The 17,031-nt window shown below is 32.4% G+C and overlaps 1 protein-coding gene across 1 annotated transcript; it reads right to left on the bottom strand.

The window, feature by feature from the left end:
* Positions 1-2,091: 2,091 nt before the first annotated feature.
* On the bottom strand, positions 2,092-16,289 carry LOC132754249 (dentin sialophosphoprotein-like). The gene is made up of 5 exons (XM_060744872.1): positions 15,974-16,289; positions 13,800-13,943; positions 8,935-9,042; positions 7,459-8,665; positions 2,092-4,284 (listed from the first exon to the last, which is right to left on the bottom strand). Exons 1-5 carry the CDS (start codon positions 16,076-16,078, stop codon positions 3,503-3,505), a joined length of 2,346 nt encoding a protein of 781 aa, XP_060600855.1. The 5' UTR covers positions 16,079-16,289; the 3' UTR covers positions 2,092-3,502.
* Positions 16,290-17,031: the final 742 nt, after the last annotated feature.

Below are 17,031 nucleotides of genomic sequence, written 5' to 3'. Positions count from 1 at the left end.
AACAAAGGTGCATATTTGAGGCATATTGTGCATCTTAAATTTTAACCGTCGTTGGGTGACAAAGACTTACAAGACATTAACAACACATTTCCGTCACATGTGATAAACATACCTTCCACTGATGCTAACGTTAACGTTAAGTTGACGTTATGCACCGTTACGTAGCGTTTTTCTGCAATTACATGTCATAAACATAATTATTCATTAGTCTTTAGTCTAATTTATGTATATGTTTTTTAAATTAGAATTAGAATTTGAATGTCACCAAAAAACATAAACAAAAAAAAACAGCTTATATTGATTTTGAAAATAGCCTTGCGTATTTAGCCATTCAAAACTTTATTCACTCTTTTCAATGTCATTTGTAAAAGTCGACATACAATGTATAAGAATGGCAATAAACAATTAGATAAGTAGGAGATATTCAAGATTTTTGCTTTAAATACAGGATTTATTCTCATCGAGTGGTATGAAATATGATAAATTTCATGTTACAAGATGAAAATAAATTTTGTATTTATAGGGAAAAAAACTTGAATTTTATGTTTATTATATACCTTTTTTGGCCTTACAATTTTTAAGATTTCACATTTGAGTTTTGTGTATTGCCTAAAGTAAGAAAAAGTAGTCTAGTAAAACACAAGTAAATATACGGGAAATATGTTTCACTGCTATGAAAAATATTGAAAAATATTTTTTTTACAGGGAAAATACGGTTTTTTATTTAATCAATATTTCCACGAATGTCATTTAAGTCGTGATATTTCTCTTTATTTAATTTACAAGTATATACACAGACTTTTAGTACAGATAAAGCTGCTCCGTGGTATATAATAAATTTCTGTATTCAAATCTATTTTGAATTATTCATGGCTTACTATTGGCAGACACTGCATAATATTATGACGCTATTTAGATTATAAAAATAAACGACAATGGATGGGAAATCAATCCTGTATTTATTTATATTCTACATGTATTTTATCCATAACTATATAACGTATCGTAGTATATTTGCGGTTCTGTTGTTGTTGTTGTTTATTAATAATATTATTTTCATTTTATTTTTTCTTTCTTTCTTACTGATTGCGACTTCTTACGTAATAACTCAGAAAAATTATTGTTTTATTCCAATTGTGCAGGAACGTATTGATCAGCTTATAGACACTTCTTCATCTGTAAGTTAAAGGACCTTGAACTTTTGCATTCAAATCTTTGGCGTGCCTTGTGTGTTTTTCAAGTTTGTCCTCCGCTGTTGGTTCAGTTTTCAGTAAACAGTAAAATGTTGTTATTTGCTGATAAACTGGATAGAACTAGTACTGAATCAAGTAACGCTCACTCAAAACAGTCCGCATGTTGATATCATAATTTTAAATTGGTTACTTAATTTACAAACGAATGTCAAACGCACTTCATTCAGAGTAGACATAATGCAGCCTAACTATTAAGTTCAGCAAAATGGTCGGTAGTGGGAAAATAAGGAGGGAAATAAGACTGGAGGTACGAACATTCGGAGCACCTCGTCGACTTCCACAGTCGTATTTTCTCGGACGGTTCCGTAACGGATACGTTATGTCGGCCTAACTTACCATAACAAACTAAACATGTAAACAAATAGTAATTTGATGCAATATCATATATTGGGTAAAAGTCCACCTCAAGTCCGAACGGGGCCGCAGACCCCTTGAGGGCTGTAGCGCTCTTCGATAACATGTATGACGTGTATAAGTTAATCTAAAATCACAATAAATAATATAATGAATAAAAAATATAATTATATCTCTAAGTTTACCAAGTTTGATAAACATTCTTAGTTAATAGGGTGCCGCCATCTTAAAAAATGTGGACTGGTTCTGTATTTAAGCTATATTTAGATTATAGGACGCTTTTGAAAACCCCCATTCGATCACAATTTAAACTGTTTCTAGAAGACGCCACAGTCTTGTGACATAATACCTTCCGGAAGGTAGAAAATAAGTTCCAAGCTCAATCCTCCAAAAACATATTAAAATACCTTTATATTCTACAGTAAGACTTGCTGTCCACAAGTAAATCTTTAAAGCGACTATAGATAAATACGTGAAAATCAAGTCATTTTTAACAGATTTATTTAACAAAAAATTTGGACTGTTACTTCAGCAAACATGATTAAAACATCATAAGAAATATTACAAATGTGACGAAAATATATTTTAAGCAGGAACCGGCCACCATTCTATACCTTAAAATCAGATGATTAGTCAAAAGAAAGTCAGTTTTGAAGCTAGAAAAGCAATATTTTCCTCAAACCTAATCATTATGTTTGATAATAAAGCAAAATAAAAAGCTCTAGGACAAATCATCCTTTTTACTAGACTTGTTTCCGTACATTTTTGTATTTACTTTAAAAAGTTACTATAAAAGTTCGAAATAAGCGTTTAAAACGAGCCTACATCTGCTGATGTCTCTCTAGGATCTATGTTGTTTTAGCTCATTTTTTTGTAATAATGATAATAATATGAGTTTCTTTCTTGTTCAAACTCTAATACGTTTACCTCGACATTTCGTTATCTCGACATCTTTAGACGGTCTCGATGACTTCGAGATAACGGGAGTCGACGGTGTATTTTGATATTGTAATCCCAGTAAGTTACTATTTTACTAATTCTGATCAAATCCATTCAAATGTCAGCAGGATACTTGTCTGATTTTGATATATCATATCCAAAAAAACAACAACTATGAATTACGTCGTTTAGCCGACGTATTAATAAATCAAAAAGCCCAAATATACTAGTTACAATTGTCAGTTAATTGTCAGATTTTTTATAAAGGTATAAAAACAAAGAAATTTTGAAATAACATTGTTGTTTTCTCCTTGGTGTTGACAAGAAAATTTAAAGTACATGTATATGCAAAGTAAAATATGTAAATTCGCAAAAAATTATTGTAAGCATACGGGCCGAAAACAAGTTTTAACCAGTTTGTGTCGGAGAAAAAAATATAAAAAAATCTTATCGTTGAAACAAACAAATACGTTGAAACAAACAAATACGAGCAAGAACTTAAATGTTGAAATAAATGAATCACCATCACTTCATAAAAACGCCACAAGTTATAAATTTATACCTGTGACCACAAGTCATAAATTTGTAACTATATATAGGCATTGGACCATCATTAACTAGATGCAAAATTCCGTTCATCTTAAAATATTTAAATAATTGATTAATTTACTTTCTTGAAAGACAGAAAAAAATACATAATCAATTATGCTTTTACACTAGTAGGAATGCATTTTTCCTCTTCAAAAATAATTTTGTCCTCTAAGCTATGCTTAAAATGGTTATCTTTGGTTTTGTTTTAATATAAAAAAATAAATATCAATTCATAAATAAATAGGACTTTCATAACACAAGTTTGCTTTATGCGAGTCTTACTCAGCCTACTTAAAATCCATGCACTTCCAATAATTAAATAGTCATTCAGAGACCTGTCCTCAAATTAAATAAGGTTACATAAATTAATCGTCCCACGAAGATTCTTCATTTTCGGAATGGAATTCCTCACTCTCCTCATTGTTACCAAAATTAGATGGGCTGTTATCGAATGTGCTCAAACCACCATTTAACCAATGATCAGAATTCTCGTTTTGGTTCGTGAAATAAGAAGACGTGTCTAATGTAAACTCTGGGAGAGAGAAATCCGGTGCTGGGCGATCAGGGAACGTATCCGAAATATCACTTACAAATTCGCCCACGTGACTCATTGGATTTTGAAATGTGTCCGAAAAATCACTAACAAATTCACTCGCCTGTTTAACCGTATTTTGGAACGTGTCCGAAATGTCACTTACAAAGTCGTTGACGTGACTAACTGGGTTTTGAAAATCATAACTTAGATTTGGGAAACCAGAATCATCCATGTTTGTATAGTCTCGCATTGTGTCAACACCGTCACTTATTCTGTCTGAAATATCTATATTTGATAATGGGTTTTGAAAACTAAATCTTTCTCCAATATCTACGTCTTCTGAATCCTGTGTTTCTGGTAATCTTCCACTGAGAACACCGGAAGTCGTCTCAAGAATCCTTTCCGTTAAATCCGAATCTTCGTCATTTGAACGCTTGTTAGAAAGAATAGAAAGTAAGCCGCTGTCATCGCTGTCGTCTGCTTTTGAAGAAGGAAATTCAAATCTTTTAGAAAGGGAATCGGAACTAGAATCATCTGAATCTTTAGTGGCAGAGTCATCTTTATCATTTTTGTCTTCTTTATCATCATTATCCTCTGAAGTGCTTTTTACATCTAAAATGTAATAAATATGTTACTATTAAAATCCGAGTGATACAATGACGTGAATATGGCTGAACTCAAAGGACGGACTGGTACAGACTTTAGACTTCTTAAATTCTTTACATATATATTTAAATAGTAAGGATTAAGTGTAAGTACATGTATTTACATTTCAAATAGCATTGTTGTCTTTCTTTTCACGTGAATCTTTATTTCGAATCTCGGGAATGATTCGTATCATAAACAATTCGTACTCTTAAAGTACACTATTTAAAGTTTAATGTAACGACATATAGTATGACAAAGAAATAAACAACGGATTTGTATGTTTCTTTCCTTTTTTGAAATATGTTGATCATGCTTTAACATATCATGCAAAATAAACAACAAAAATTACAAAAACCGCTACTTCATGTTTCAACTTTCGCATTTTTTTAATAAAGAAAAGAACCTAAATGATCTTGATGCTATAACTACGGAAAAAGAATCGATAAGATCTCTAAAGATCGTGTTAATAAGTCACATGAAAGATCATTTTAGAGCAGGCTATAAATGAGTGTGTCAAGAGATGACTTACTAACTGAACTTTTTGACTTCTCGAGGGGAAAATCAAGCCAATGTCGTATTAATTAAGATCTGTGAAATGTGTCCAACTACTTTTCTACAATAACTTATTTAATATGACGCTTATAAATGTATCACGACACTTTTGAGTTATTTCATCATTAAACCAAAGAGTTTTATCACCAATTTAGGTAGTTTGTGAACTTTTGCCATTTTGTTGGTCATCTATTTGGATAAGCAGCACTTGTGAAAGGTCACCTAATTAAAATGTAGAATAATATGACGGATTTAACATGTGACTCCCTTTCAAAGAATAATTAATGATTGTTGTGCTCTAATTAATTCACTTATTAGAAGTGAAAAAATTGTCAAAAGTTTTGTTTTTTGTTTTGCTTTTGAAGGGGGTCCTTTTTCTTTTTTATGCTTTGTAGATCTATATGAAATATATTTTCCAAATACAAAAAAAATAAATTCAAAATATGTACGTCTTTCACTTTGACCGTATGCTGGTCTCTTTATTGTATGTACATATTTTACCACGTTTTATCCGTTGTTAATTTATGTTTATAGGTGGGTCACTTATGATTGACATTCTCAATTACATTTATTTGTTAAGTTCACATATCTGCCGTATTTATTGGTTTGACCTGTCCCTTTCTGACGACACGTTTGTGAAATATTTCTCAATCCACAATTAATTACGATGAATTATTTCCCTTTTTACAAATGGCCAAATAACCTAATGACCTGATGCACTCACTTTAATCTGAACAAAATACTTTCATATGCAATATTTTATTGTTAATCTTATTTAAAATGTCAAAAAACAGTGTTGTCTATATCCCGTCGTCCGCATAGCTTACAATATATATAGCTGGTAACAATGTCTTACCATTGTGTTGTTTGTATTTATTGCACAGTGAATAACGTTTTTTGATTATCAAACCTAACTCTATTGTCTTATGATAGACATTTTAAGTGCATGCCTTAATCTTTAACTATGTTCTTATGTTCAGTTTAATTATTTACAGCGTTCATATATTCATTTTATAATTGAAAAACAAAAATGCACCGCACCTATAAATCTGTCAGAATGATGCATAAGATACCAATACAAATGTTGCATAAAAAGAACTAGATGGTGTACTATAATTAGATAGCTTTATACGTAACTATTCAGAGCAATAACCGCAAAGCACGGTCGTTGTCCTTTTTAATGTTATTTGTTTTATATCACTAAACAAATATCATGTATCAAAATAATATATATACATGCATAAAAACCAATACTCTTGTGTTAATTATTATTTAAGAAATGTCATATCATATAATTAATTGATGATAATTAAAACAAACAATTATTACCACGATACGAAAGTTCAATGGACTCGAAAAATAACCCAAAAAAAATCGAAAATCATGCGTTATAAAAATCATGCAATATCGCTCTTGTTTAAAATCAATCAATCAAAAAAGGGCTATTTTAAGGGCATGCGTCACATGCTAAACAAAGTTCAATCATGCATCAAGACACGCCATTCTGCAGCAAAAATAAAAAAGAAACGCCACGCCACGCCTTTCATGCCAGCTTGCTTGTTTGAACTTACCTTTAATTAAAAGATGAAGTAATTTTATGCTCGTGCAAAAAGTCATGCATACCTTCAAATTCATGCAGGGTACCAACCATGGTCATTTCCGGTAAAATTTCATGCCACGTGATGTCTTACTTTTATATATCCAACTTCTTTCTTTTAACAGAAATGTGGCGGATCTGTTTCTCCAACATATGATTTTATTAAAACCTGTCTTATGTGCGACTTGTGTACTTTTTTAATCAAAATTCATGGACATGTCTGTCTAAATTACTTTGCTTGGTATTTTATGTACACAAACATATATTTGATAACCATGATACACTGGCTAATCATGCGGTCAGTTAAAAGTTTTTGATTACCGATTACGTACAGGAATTTTAGAAGATTATCATAATGATAAACATTTATTTGCTTCGTTACCGAATGAATCATTTCAGACTTTGGTATCATTATTTAGTAAAACATTTTTTTCAACAACACATAACTCATAATTCATTGCTCAATTTAAGCATTTGCAACAAACATCTCCGAAAATCCAAAACAATACCGCCACATTCCTTTATGTAAATCATTCATTACCTGATATAAACATGCAAAAGGTCCATGCAGGGGGAAATAAATTGGTATAGCATTCAATACATTGCCTTTTTCACGGTATTCCACCACATCATGCTCTGCTTTGATTAACTTACCTCGTCGACCATCTCGATGCCAGTGTCTACTACACGGTCTACAAAGTCTACAATATGGTCACCACCTTCTTCAACAGCATCGCCAGCCTGTTCAAAAACTGAACTTACGCTATCAGAGACAGAATCGCCAATATGACTATACAAATCTCTAAAATTATCTAAATTGCTGTCGTCATTTGCGTAAATCACATTAAAGGGCCCAAAAGCATCGCTAGCAGTATCTGCTATATTAGCAGTATCTGCTAAATTAGCAGCATTTGCGTTATCATTGGCTTGCTCAAGAGCATTATCTATCAAGTCACTAAAACTGTCTACAGTACTATCAAAATCCATACCATCAGGAATATCTTTGCTGTCGAAAATTTCTTCAAATATATCGCTTATATCATCAGTTTCTCGACCGTCATCATTAGTGTCTTTGCTGTCACTTTCGTCGCTATCTTTGCTGTCACTTTCGTCGCTATCTTTGCTGTCGCTATCCTCGCTTTCTTTACTGTCACTATCGTCGCTATCTTTGCTGTCGCTCTCTTTGCTTTTACTATCATCGCTATCTTTGCTGTCGCTGTCGTCGCTATCTTTGCTGTCACTATCATCGCTATCTTTGCTGTCGCTATCGTCGCTGTCTTTGCTATCATCATCGTCACTATCTTTGCTGTCACTTTCATTGCTATCTTTGCTGTCACTATCGTCGCTGTCTTTGCTGTCACTATCGTCGCTATCCTTGCTATCATCATTTGAATCGTCTTTGCTGTCGTCCTTACTATCATCACTGTCGTCACTTTTACTATCGTCATCATCATCGTTGTCATCACTGTCACTATCATCGCTTTTACTATCGTTTTCGTCATTATCTTCGCTGTTATCATCACTGTCATCATCTTTATCATCACTGTCATCGCTGCTGTTATCACTGTCATCATCATCATTATCATCCTTGCTATTACTTTCATCGTCATCATCACTGCTATCACTATCGTCGTCACCATCATCATCCTTACTGTCACTGTCATCGTCATTTGATTCGCTACTGTCACTGTCATTGGAATCATCATTTACATCTCCTGCTTGCTCAAGAATTTCCTCAATAAGTTCGTTAGGCTCGGTTAGAAGTTCTAGGGCATTTTCAACTTGATCTTCCATTGTTTCTAGAAGGTCTTCCATGCTTAATGCGTCCGATTCTGTTAATGACTGTTGGTTTTCTATCATTTCTTCGACGTTATCATTCACATTTTCTGACATTTCATTCAGGGTTTCCATCATTGAATTATCTAAATCACCAAGTAGTTCCCCTGCGTGTTCAGCCATTTCACCGGGCATCTCAAGAAGATCGCCGACGATATCAGCCGCTGTATCAGCGACATCAGCCACTGTATCAGCAGCATTGCTGACTGCCTCGTTCATGTTTTCTGAAATATCACTAACGGTGTCTTGGACATTTTCGATAACATCTGTACCAGACGCTGCTAATACTAAACCAGCATCAAAGTTATTTTGTACCGGTGGCGGGGGCGTCGGTCTTTGTGTAGTTGCCGCAATCCCGCCCTGAAAATGAAGTATTTCCAGCTGATTAATGATTATTATAATTGACTTCAATACGTCTTTTAAGCCTTAATTAAATTAGATAAATTTTTGTTGAATTTATCAATAATTATAGTGTCTTTGAGCACATTATAGTTTATTACCGTGTTGCTGATTCAACGTTATTCAGTTTGAAAAAAAATAGTACATTGAATTACGTTCTGAAGACTTGTGACTTGAATTATTTCTATAGATATATAAAATTATCATGATGGACATGCTAAAATACTAACCAAGGCGTTCAAACTTCCGTCAAGTTTTCTTTTGTCTGCTCCTCCAGCCATCGCCCCGCCAGTTAGAGCGTCACCCCGTCCAGCCAATGCATTCTCTTCTACCACCGGCTGAAACAATACAAAAAATGGAACATCCTGAGCAAAGTCAACGTGTTAGAAGTTATCGTGACTGTTTATTTTCCAGGGACAGAATAAAAATAAGTGATTAATTGTAACAAATTGAAAGAGAACATCTTAATCAAATGTACTTTTTTTATTTATAGTCAATATCACAACTAGACCAACTTTTTCGGACTTGAGACAAAAAGCAATTCCGTTCACCGCCCTTGTTGTTACATATTATTGTTTCATTTCAACTTATACTCTCCGATAATAAATTTTAGGAGGAAATGATTTTGAATTATGGGTGGTATTACATCATATATCTAATATAAGGGGCCCTTAATGTCAAATTTGGCGACTTCTGTATGCCAAACAACTTATTTGGTACATCTATATGTCAAGGTTAAAATCATTATGGCTACACTGTTGTTCTAGTGAGTTTGTAGTGAAAATGGCGGTCTTTTCTGCATGAGATTTCTTGAATTTTATAATTTTATCAGTTTATGTACATGTGAATAATGACAACATGATATTCGATTATACATGTTCAATAAAAAATACATGCAAAAATGTATCACAGAACAGACGTTTCATTGGCAATTGGCTATCACAATTTTGAACGAAATTTACATTTACTAAATGATAGTTTTAAGATTATCTACATTTCTTTTAAGATTATCTACATTTTCTTTTGGTGTACATGTACATTCACTCTCAAACATTGTTAGTCTATCTAATCTGCTAGTACCACTATGATAAATTAAGCGGTCTATGACATTTTAGTAAATTTACTACATTTGTATTACATTCTTTTCATTGTTCAATAGTATTGCGAAGTTTTGAACGCTTAACACCCGTACGCAAAACATTGTTATAGTATCAAATTAATCTCAAAATTGCTGAAGAGATTGCCGTCAAAAGGTTGCTTCAGCTTAGTATAAAATTGTTAAACTGTATTATACTTTGTTAACATATCAATTAGAGTATGTTTAAAACTACTGATTTGCCGATACAATCAGCCTTTTTTAAGTTTCTATAGACCAACTCATAGATATTCAAATAGTTTTATATTTTTCACATATTTTAAAAGTATGACTCTGCTTTTATTTATTTATTTATTTATTTATTTATTGTCAATTTCGGTATAATTAGCATAAAATCAATCATTTTGCATTAATACACCATTCGTGTAAATCCAAAACGGAAATGAATAACAGCGTAAAGAGTCTGATGGTTTATAATCATAAATTTAAAATTAATATGTCAAATTTAATACTGACTTATCAAACTTATAATAAGATACATGCAATGTTCGGGTCGTCAGAATTAAACTTATAATAAGATACATGCAATGTTCGGGTCGTATCAGGAAATGGAATGTCGTGGGCCGTATAATAAAACAAATGGCAGAAATGTTAAATCAAAGCACAGAAGGCGCAGAATTTGTTTGGGTCTCAGAATGTCAGAAAGGTGAAGGTTGTGAGATTATAAAACAATTTGTTTTTGTATAGTGCCACCAATGCTTTCCAGCGTTTTAATTGTAGAGGATTGGCTATAAGACTAATTGCAACACTGATATTCAATCCAATGTTTATTTGACTTAAACAATTTGAAAAAAAAGAGTTGCCTTAACTGGGATTTGAACTCCAGACCTCTCACTTCCTAAGCGAGCGCGCAAACCACTCGGTCACGGTGAATTTATATGTTAACGGCCTGAAGAAAACCATATTATTGTAAATTAGGGTTTGTAACGGCGCTAACTGTTGTTTAACACAGGTGTAAATAATCATGGAGCTTACTTTAAGCATGTATATCTATAAAGAATAAAACAATATTAGAAATCTTCGACCATTCGGGAATTATTTTGCTTGAAAATTAATGCGCTTGTCATGTGACCATATTTACGCAGTGATCTCCCCTGATTTTTTTCGGCCTTAGTGTTACATATAAAGGGAAGTAACCGCTTCAAAAAAACGGACTACTTTCGGCATTTGCAATTAACAGCATTAGAGTCTGAAATTTCGCTACCATTATTTGTTTGGTCTGACGACCCAAACAAATAAAAACGTGTCAGCAATCAAAAACTTTAAACTATGAGTGAGTAAAGTTATTTATTTCATGTTAAATTGATCTATATAATTATAGTGAAATTATTTATTCTTATAAATATAATCATTATATATGTAGGGGCACGTAGATTTTTTTGCCAAGAACACATTATTTTTTATCATTGCATGGAAATAATTATATGTATATGTATATCTTATAGCTACAGTTTCAGGAAAAAAATATATTGACATCATCAAATAATTAGCATAGGCCTATTTATAATTTAAGACATACAAATATATTCATTTATGTATATCATTATTAAATCATTTTAAACATAGCTACATTCAAATGTCTATAAATAGCCTTTATCGCTAGACATGAGACATAGCAAACTTTCCTAGCTTTACAAAGGAAGTTATTGTTTCAAATGAGGACATCAAAATGAGTGTCTCAAGGCAAATTTATACAAAACTTAATGCATTAATAATTTACATACTTTAACTGTATAATTATAAGTAAGTTTCATGGCAAAATGCGGAGTGAGAAATTTTTATAAATATTGCCCACAAAAGGCTACATCCGAGTACTGTTCATGATGCGAACATATTTTTTTATCAATTGTATTTTTCATAATTAATAATTGTCACTTATCTACACACAAGGTATACCTGTGTAAACTGTCATATTGTCATTGATTTATAGGTATATTTTCAAACCTTTGACATTTGCGGGGATAATGTTTGCCTGTTCAGCACGCATGCATGATATATACCGCTTATTATATTGTAGGCAAATAATTTGTTGATTGTCAAGCCGGCCGAGTCAAAGTTAGCGCTAATTGAAGAAACAACGACTAACTGCCTAATTGCGGTCATTAGTTATAACCATGTAAATTATGTGCAAAAATAATGATTTTCTTGTAAAGTCATTCCTTGTTGCGATGTTTTTTGGTTATGATACAGTATGGTGTTACGTTGTGACCACACTTTGCTAAATTTAGTTATATATGACGTCATGAATAAGAATGCATATTTGTAATAACCGAAAATACCTATTTTTGTTAATATTGCGAAAATTGGAATGTGTCCACATGACTGTCTTCAAAACTTACATAGGTTTATAAATCTACTGTACGTTTGAATCTAAAATGTACACATTTTGGTATCCTTTGCCTTAACTCCAATGACGTATGAAAGAGGTCAGAACTATTTCAAAATACACCTGATTAACTTAGGTCAAACGTTACATATATCTATACAAAAAATAGTGGTCTATGACCTAAAACTTGTTTTTGTTTTTTTTCTATTAGTCCACGATCACATTGTCGCCAAAATTATTAATTATGTTGTTGTAGTAACACTAAAAATAAACAAACAAATTTGGTAATAATCATGTGATAACTGTATACATTGAATACAAAACATTCGACCTAGCAATTACATGCAATACGGATTTGGATTTTTGAAATACCAAGAATTTTGTTCCGTCTAGTTTGTTTGCGGCACATTTACTAGGATATGGTTAAGCTTGCTACAATTTTGATTATTAACCACTTCTGTTAAAGTGCTCACACTCAACAAAAAACGCAAATGACTACAATGTATTATAAATTAAGAAAGTAGCACAAAAATGTCTTCAAAAACAGTCCAAAATGATGATGTTGAATTTGACAAAAAATGTAACAATAGTTTTCTCTTCCATTCATATTACAAACACTCATAATTCATATATAAAACAATGCTTTATCATGTTATAAAATGAGGGCTTTTATTGATTGATTGATTTTCTTTAGACAGGGCGGTCAAGCATAACCTACGAAAGTGCAAGCACTTATTTCCAGTAGGTCCTTACCTCAGCAGACTCTAGAGACAGCTATGAGATACAAGGGAATCCGGGAACCAGTCCCTAGCTCCTATTGGTTCTTTTACATGCCCAGTGTATAGCACTGATACATGCGAGGATTACCTGGGTTTCGTATCGGTAAACCTCTAGTTAGGTGGGAAACACTGAAAGTGTTTCTGAAAAATCCCAAGGTTGTTACCCAGGATCGAACCCGGAACCTCAGGAGTGGCAGTCAGTGGTCTAACCAACTGAGCTATCGCGCTTTCTGTGGAAGTGCTTTAGACTTGGGGGATAGGATAGGTTCCACATGTAATGGGAATAAACAGTAAAATAAGGAGCAGAATTAATTCATTTTCATTACTTTTGGTGTGTTGTAGAATCACAATAAGGGAGTTGTTTTAACTATTATGTCATAGATGAATAAACTAAATTCACATACGTACATCATGTGACGTTACTTTGACGTCGTCCACGCACATTTTGAATTAATTACAAAATTATTTAATATACTAGTATAAACAGTTTCAGATATAGATTCAAACATGAATTAAAAACCCTCTGCAAATGAAAGCCACATAACAACCAGTCGAATATGCCTATATATTACATGTTTTTCTCTAATTCTTCAACAGTTATCTTTGTGTAAGATACAATTATTGACTAGAGAGCCATTGAATATGATGTGATATTCGCCGTAAGATGACATATTGACCTAGGCGATATGGTTAATTTGACATGCATGATGGTATTACTTTTTCAGTATTCTAAGATGATATTTGTTTCTTTTAGTGGTTATTCTAATGAAATACGATTTTTTATAAACTCAGGGTTTAACATGTAAGGACTTAATACGGTTTATCTTCACTTACCAGTTCTTGCTTTTCGTCTTTTAAGTTTCCCGACAAATAAAGTCCCACCATGATCCCGGCAAGGGTCAACACAGCCACACTGCCCACTGCCACAGAATGTGCGATCCATTTTTTCGTCCGTGCGTTCGCTTTTAATATGGCTTCCTGGAATTCATTGACAGTAATTTCAGTATTTCAGTGCTTTAATTTCTTAAAATGTAGTCATTTTAATTAGTCTGAAAATTAACGTGTTTATACATGCCGTCTGGCAAATCGGGAAATGAGCGTGTAGACTTGTGTGACTCATTTTTAGTTGTGTTTTACGTCGCATCAACACAATCAAGGGCAAAGCTTTACTGGATAGAAAGACCTTATGTGCTCCTCCGTTTATTATTTCAGGTCAGGTACGAACGGGCACCGGAGAAGAACCATCGACGTTCACTAAGCTAGCTTGTATTGCAACCTAACATCCTAGTGGGATGCGAACTCATCGCGGTGCGGGACAAGTGCTTTGATGTCAACGACCTTAACCACTCGGTCACAGACGCCTCTGCGTGACTGATACATATATAAATATTGTAACTATAGTTAACTTGACATGCATGATGTTTTTACGCGTTATACTTTCAGTATCCCAAGACGACCTTATGTCACAAATGCAAACTCTGCACTTCATTACAAACTGTGAACTTCTGTCAAATCGCAAATTAGTGTTGTTATTAATTAATTGTTACACTTTACATGACGTGATTACGTCAACGGTTAAATATAATACGTAACGTAAACATTTACAAATACGGAAAACAAAGGATAACGTTATTATTAATTTTCTTTCTATCCTTAATCTCTACTTTTCATAGTTGTAATAAACTAATAATAAAGAGTTTTTACTTTTCGCCTTTAGACATTATCCTTATTCATTACTTTTTGTACTTGTTATAATAATGAGTTTTTACTTTCCCCTTCAGACATAGTATCTAATACATTTTTGCTGTATTTATTGTGGGAATAAAACTACAAAATGTAAATTCTTCAGTAGGTCATCATGAGAAAATCGTGTACGGGATGACTTTAAAATAGTCATCAACTTAAAAGATGACATTTGAAGCCAATGACGTTTATAGTCTATAATGTGTGCACTGTCAGAACACGGAGTTTGTCTTCGCTTTTTGTTAGGTCATTACGTAAGCTTAGAAAAGCTACAGTATAGTTCATATTTGAAAGCAAACTTCAGACCAATGTCTTTTCGAAACATAAGTGTAATTTTTGTTATTGAAAATATATTAAAGTTAGGTTCGAAAAATATCGAAAAATATAAAAAAGAAGTACGGTAGGTGTATGAATATGTACGGATATATTGTACTGAATAAATGTCATCAGAATCAAGAATTTTTTTTAAATGGTTTCATATCTTACAATTGACGCGACATAACTATACAGGCTTCATTTATTCTTCATGTTTAGATATATTTAATGGCGACTAGTTTTTTATATTCAGAAAACAAGAGTCTGAATTTGTAAAGTTGCCTGTTTTATAAACAATGCTAATAATAAAGAAAGACAAATGCAAAAGAAACGCTATTATCAGTTATTTTTATCGATTTAAAGTAATATTGTCAAACATTATTCAAATCTCGATAAAAATGCAAAAAAGTTCAACCTTAATGTTGCATATCTTTTAAAGAAAACTTATGGGGACTTCCTGCTCAAAGCATCGAAAGTAAGGACAAGTATTTTTCTATGAATTTCTTATTTTCAGATTGGTTTCTAATACTTTCTTCCTGCCAACGTGCTCAAGAAATGAAACCTCCCAGTGAAATATATTTCATATTCACTGTAAATATTTTCACTTTTTATTTTTACTTGATAACCAAGTGTTTCAATTTTCAAGAGTTATGCATGTCAGCATTTTCTATCAGGTCTATTCTAATTTAGTAAGAAAACAAAAAGAAAAAGAAAAAAATGAATAATAGAAAATAATGAAATATTCGTTAAAAAGTGATTTAATAGAGATCACATTTCACAGTAGAAACATCCTAAATATATTTCACAATATAGAATTAATCTTTAAATATTACCTTATTTTCTTTACTATGAATGAAAATCCGTTTGTGTTTTTATACTCTTAATATTTTATACTCCTTTCTATTAATATGATATTTCGCGGATTTTTTTTTAATTCCATTACAACTTACGTGAGCATCAAATCCTTTTTCAGCATCAATTCTGGGTAAATATTTACTGCTGTAGGTCATATTGCTGTATTGTCCCGATACCTTCTGGTCTGTTCCTCCTTTCATTATTTACAAAACAATTTTCACTAACTTCTTACACGATCTATTAATTATCACGAACCAATTAAATGTGGGCGACTACAGAACACACGTCCATTCACGTTAGCGACACTTTCGTTACCGTCTTCCCAAAACTCCAGTCGCGGTAAAAGAGGAACGAATTTAAACCATGCGAAACGAAACGTTAAATAGATTAACACGTTTTTCTCGTCTTTGCGTTACGTTACCTTTATAATAATAATAATAAATATATTTTACGGTACGTGATAATACCGTGCCGCTGTATAATTATGCAAGATTATGCGTAAACGTCGTAAAACGCGACGTAACGTTGACAGGGCCTGGTTATTACGGCTATGAAAAACCATGTTCGTGACAGCTTTTAATTAGAATAAAACCGATATACCTTGTCTAAACACAAAGAGACATTTGTTGTTTAAGTTTAAGGTATAATAATCAATAAGTAAATTATCAATAAGCCCTTTGAAAAAAATGCATGACGCATACGTATTTTAATTTCGTCTAAGCGTTTGAGTACTTAATAGAAACGGCGTACTAGAAATAATTGCGGACCACATTAGGTGCATCACGGTAAAGTGGTTATATAATGATTCAGCATTTTTACTTATTAAGACAATGATGAATTGACACCATTATGATGATTTCTGGACAAAAATAAATAAACCCAAAGAAACCCGCATTCAAAGAAAAGTGCTTCTGTTAATTTGGCCATTTATTGCATTTAAAATGCCTATAATATTATTTCAAGCATATTGTTGAAGAGAAATTATGTTGAAAATTATATCTATGACCTGGCCAAAACAGATTATTTATTATTTTACAGCATATATTTTAATACATATTATTTGGTATTTTAAAAGAAGAAAAAGAAAACTTCATCCATGTCTATAAAGCTTGAATCGGCCATCCATCTTAAATGTCATTGTCATAATTGGTTC

This window comes from Ruditapes philippinarum, unplaced genomic scaffold, assembly GCF_026571515.1.
Source record: "Ruditapes philippinarum isolate M1 unplaced genomic scaffold, ASM2657151v2 ctg3862_1_1_1_1, whole genome shotgun sequence".
Taxonomy (NCBI): domain Eukaryota; kingdom Metazoa; phylum Mollusca; class Bivalvia; order Venerida; family Veneridae; genus Ruditapes; species Ruditapes philippinarum.
Note: the sequence above shows the minus strand (reverse complement) of the source record. Positions and strands in the feature narration are given on the sequence as shown.

Bases quoted from the DNA above. Each gene is read 5' to 3' on its own strand.
- LOC132754249 (XM_060744872.1), bottom strand. From the start codon at position 16,078: ATGAAAGGAGGAACAGACCAGAAGGTATCGGGACAATACAGCAATATG. The intron at 9,043-13,799 runs GTAAGTGAAGAT...GTATTGTTTCAG, and splicing joins AAGACGAAAAGCAAGAACTG to CCGGTGGTAGAAGAGAATGC. The intron at 4,285-7,458 runs GTATGGATTTTG...ATTACATTTTAG, and splicing joins CAGCAAAGATATTCCTGATG to ATGTAAAAAGCACTTCAGAG.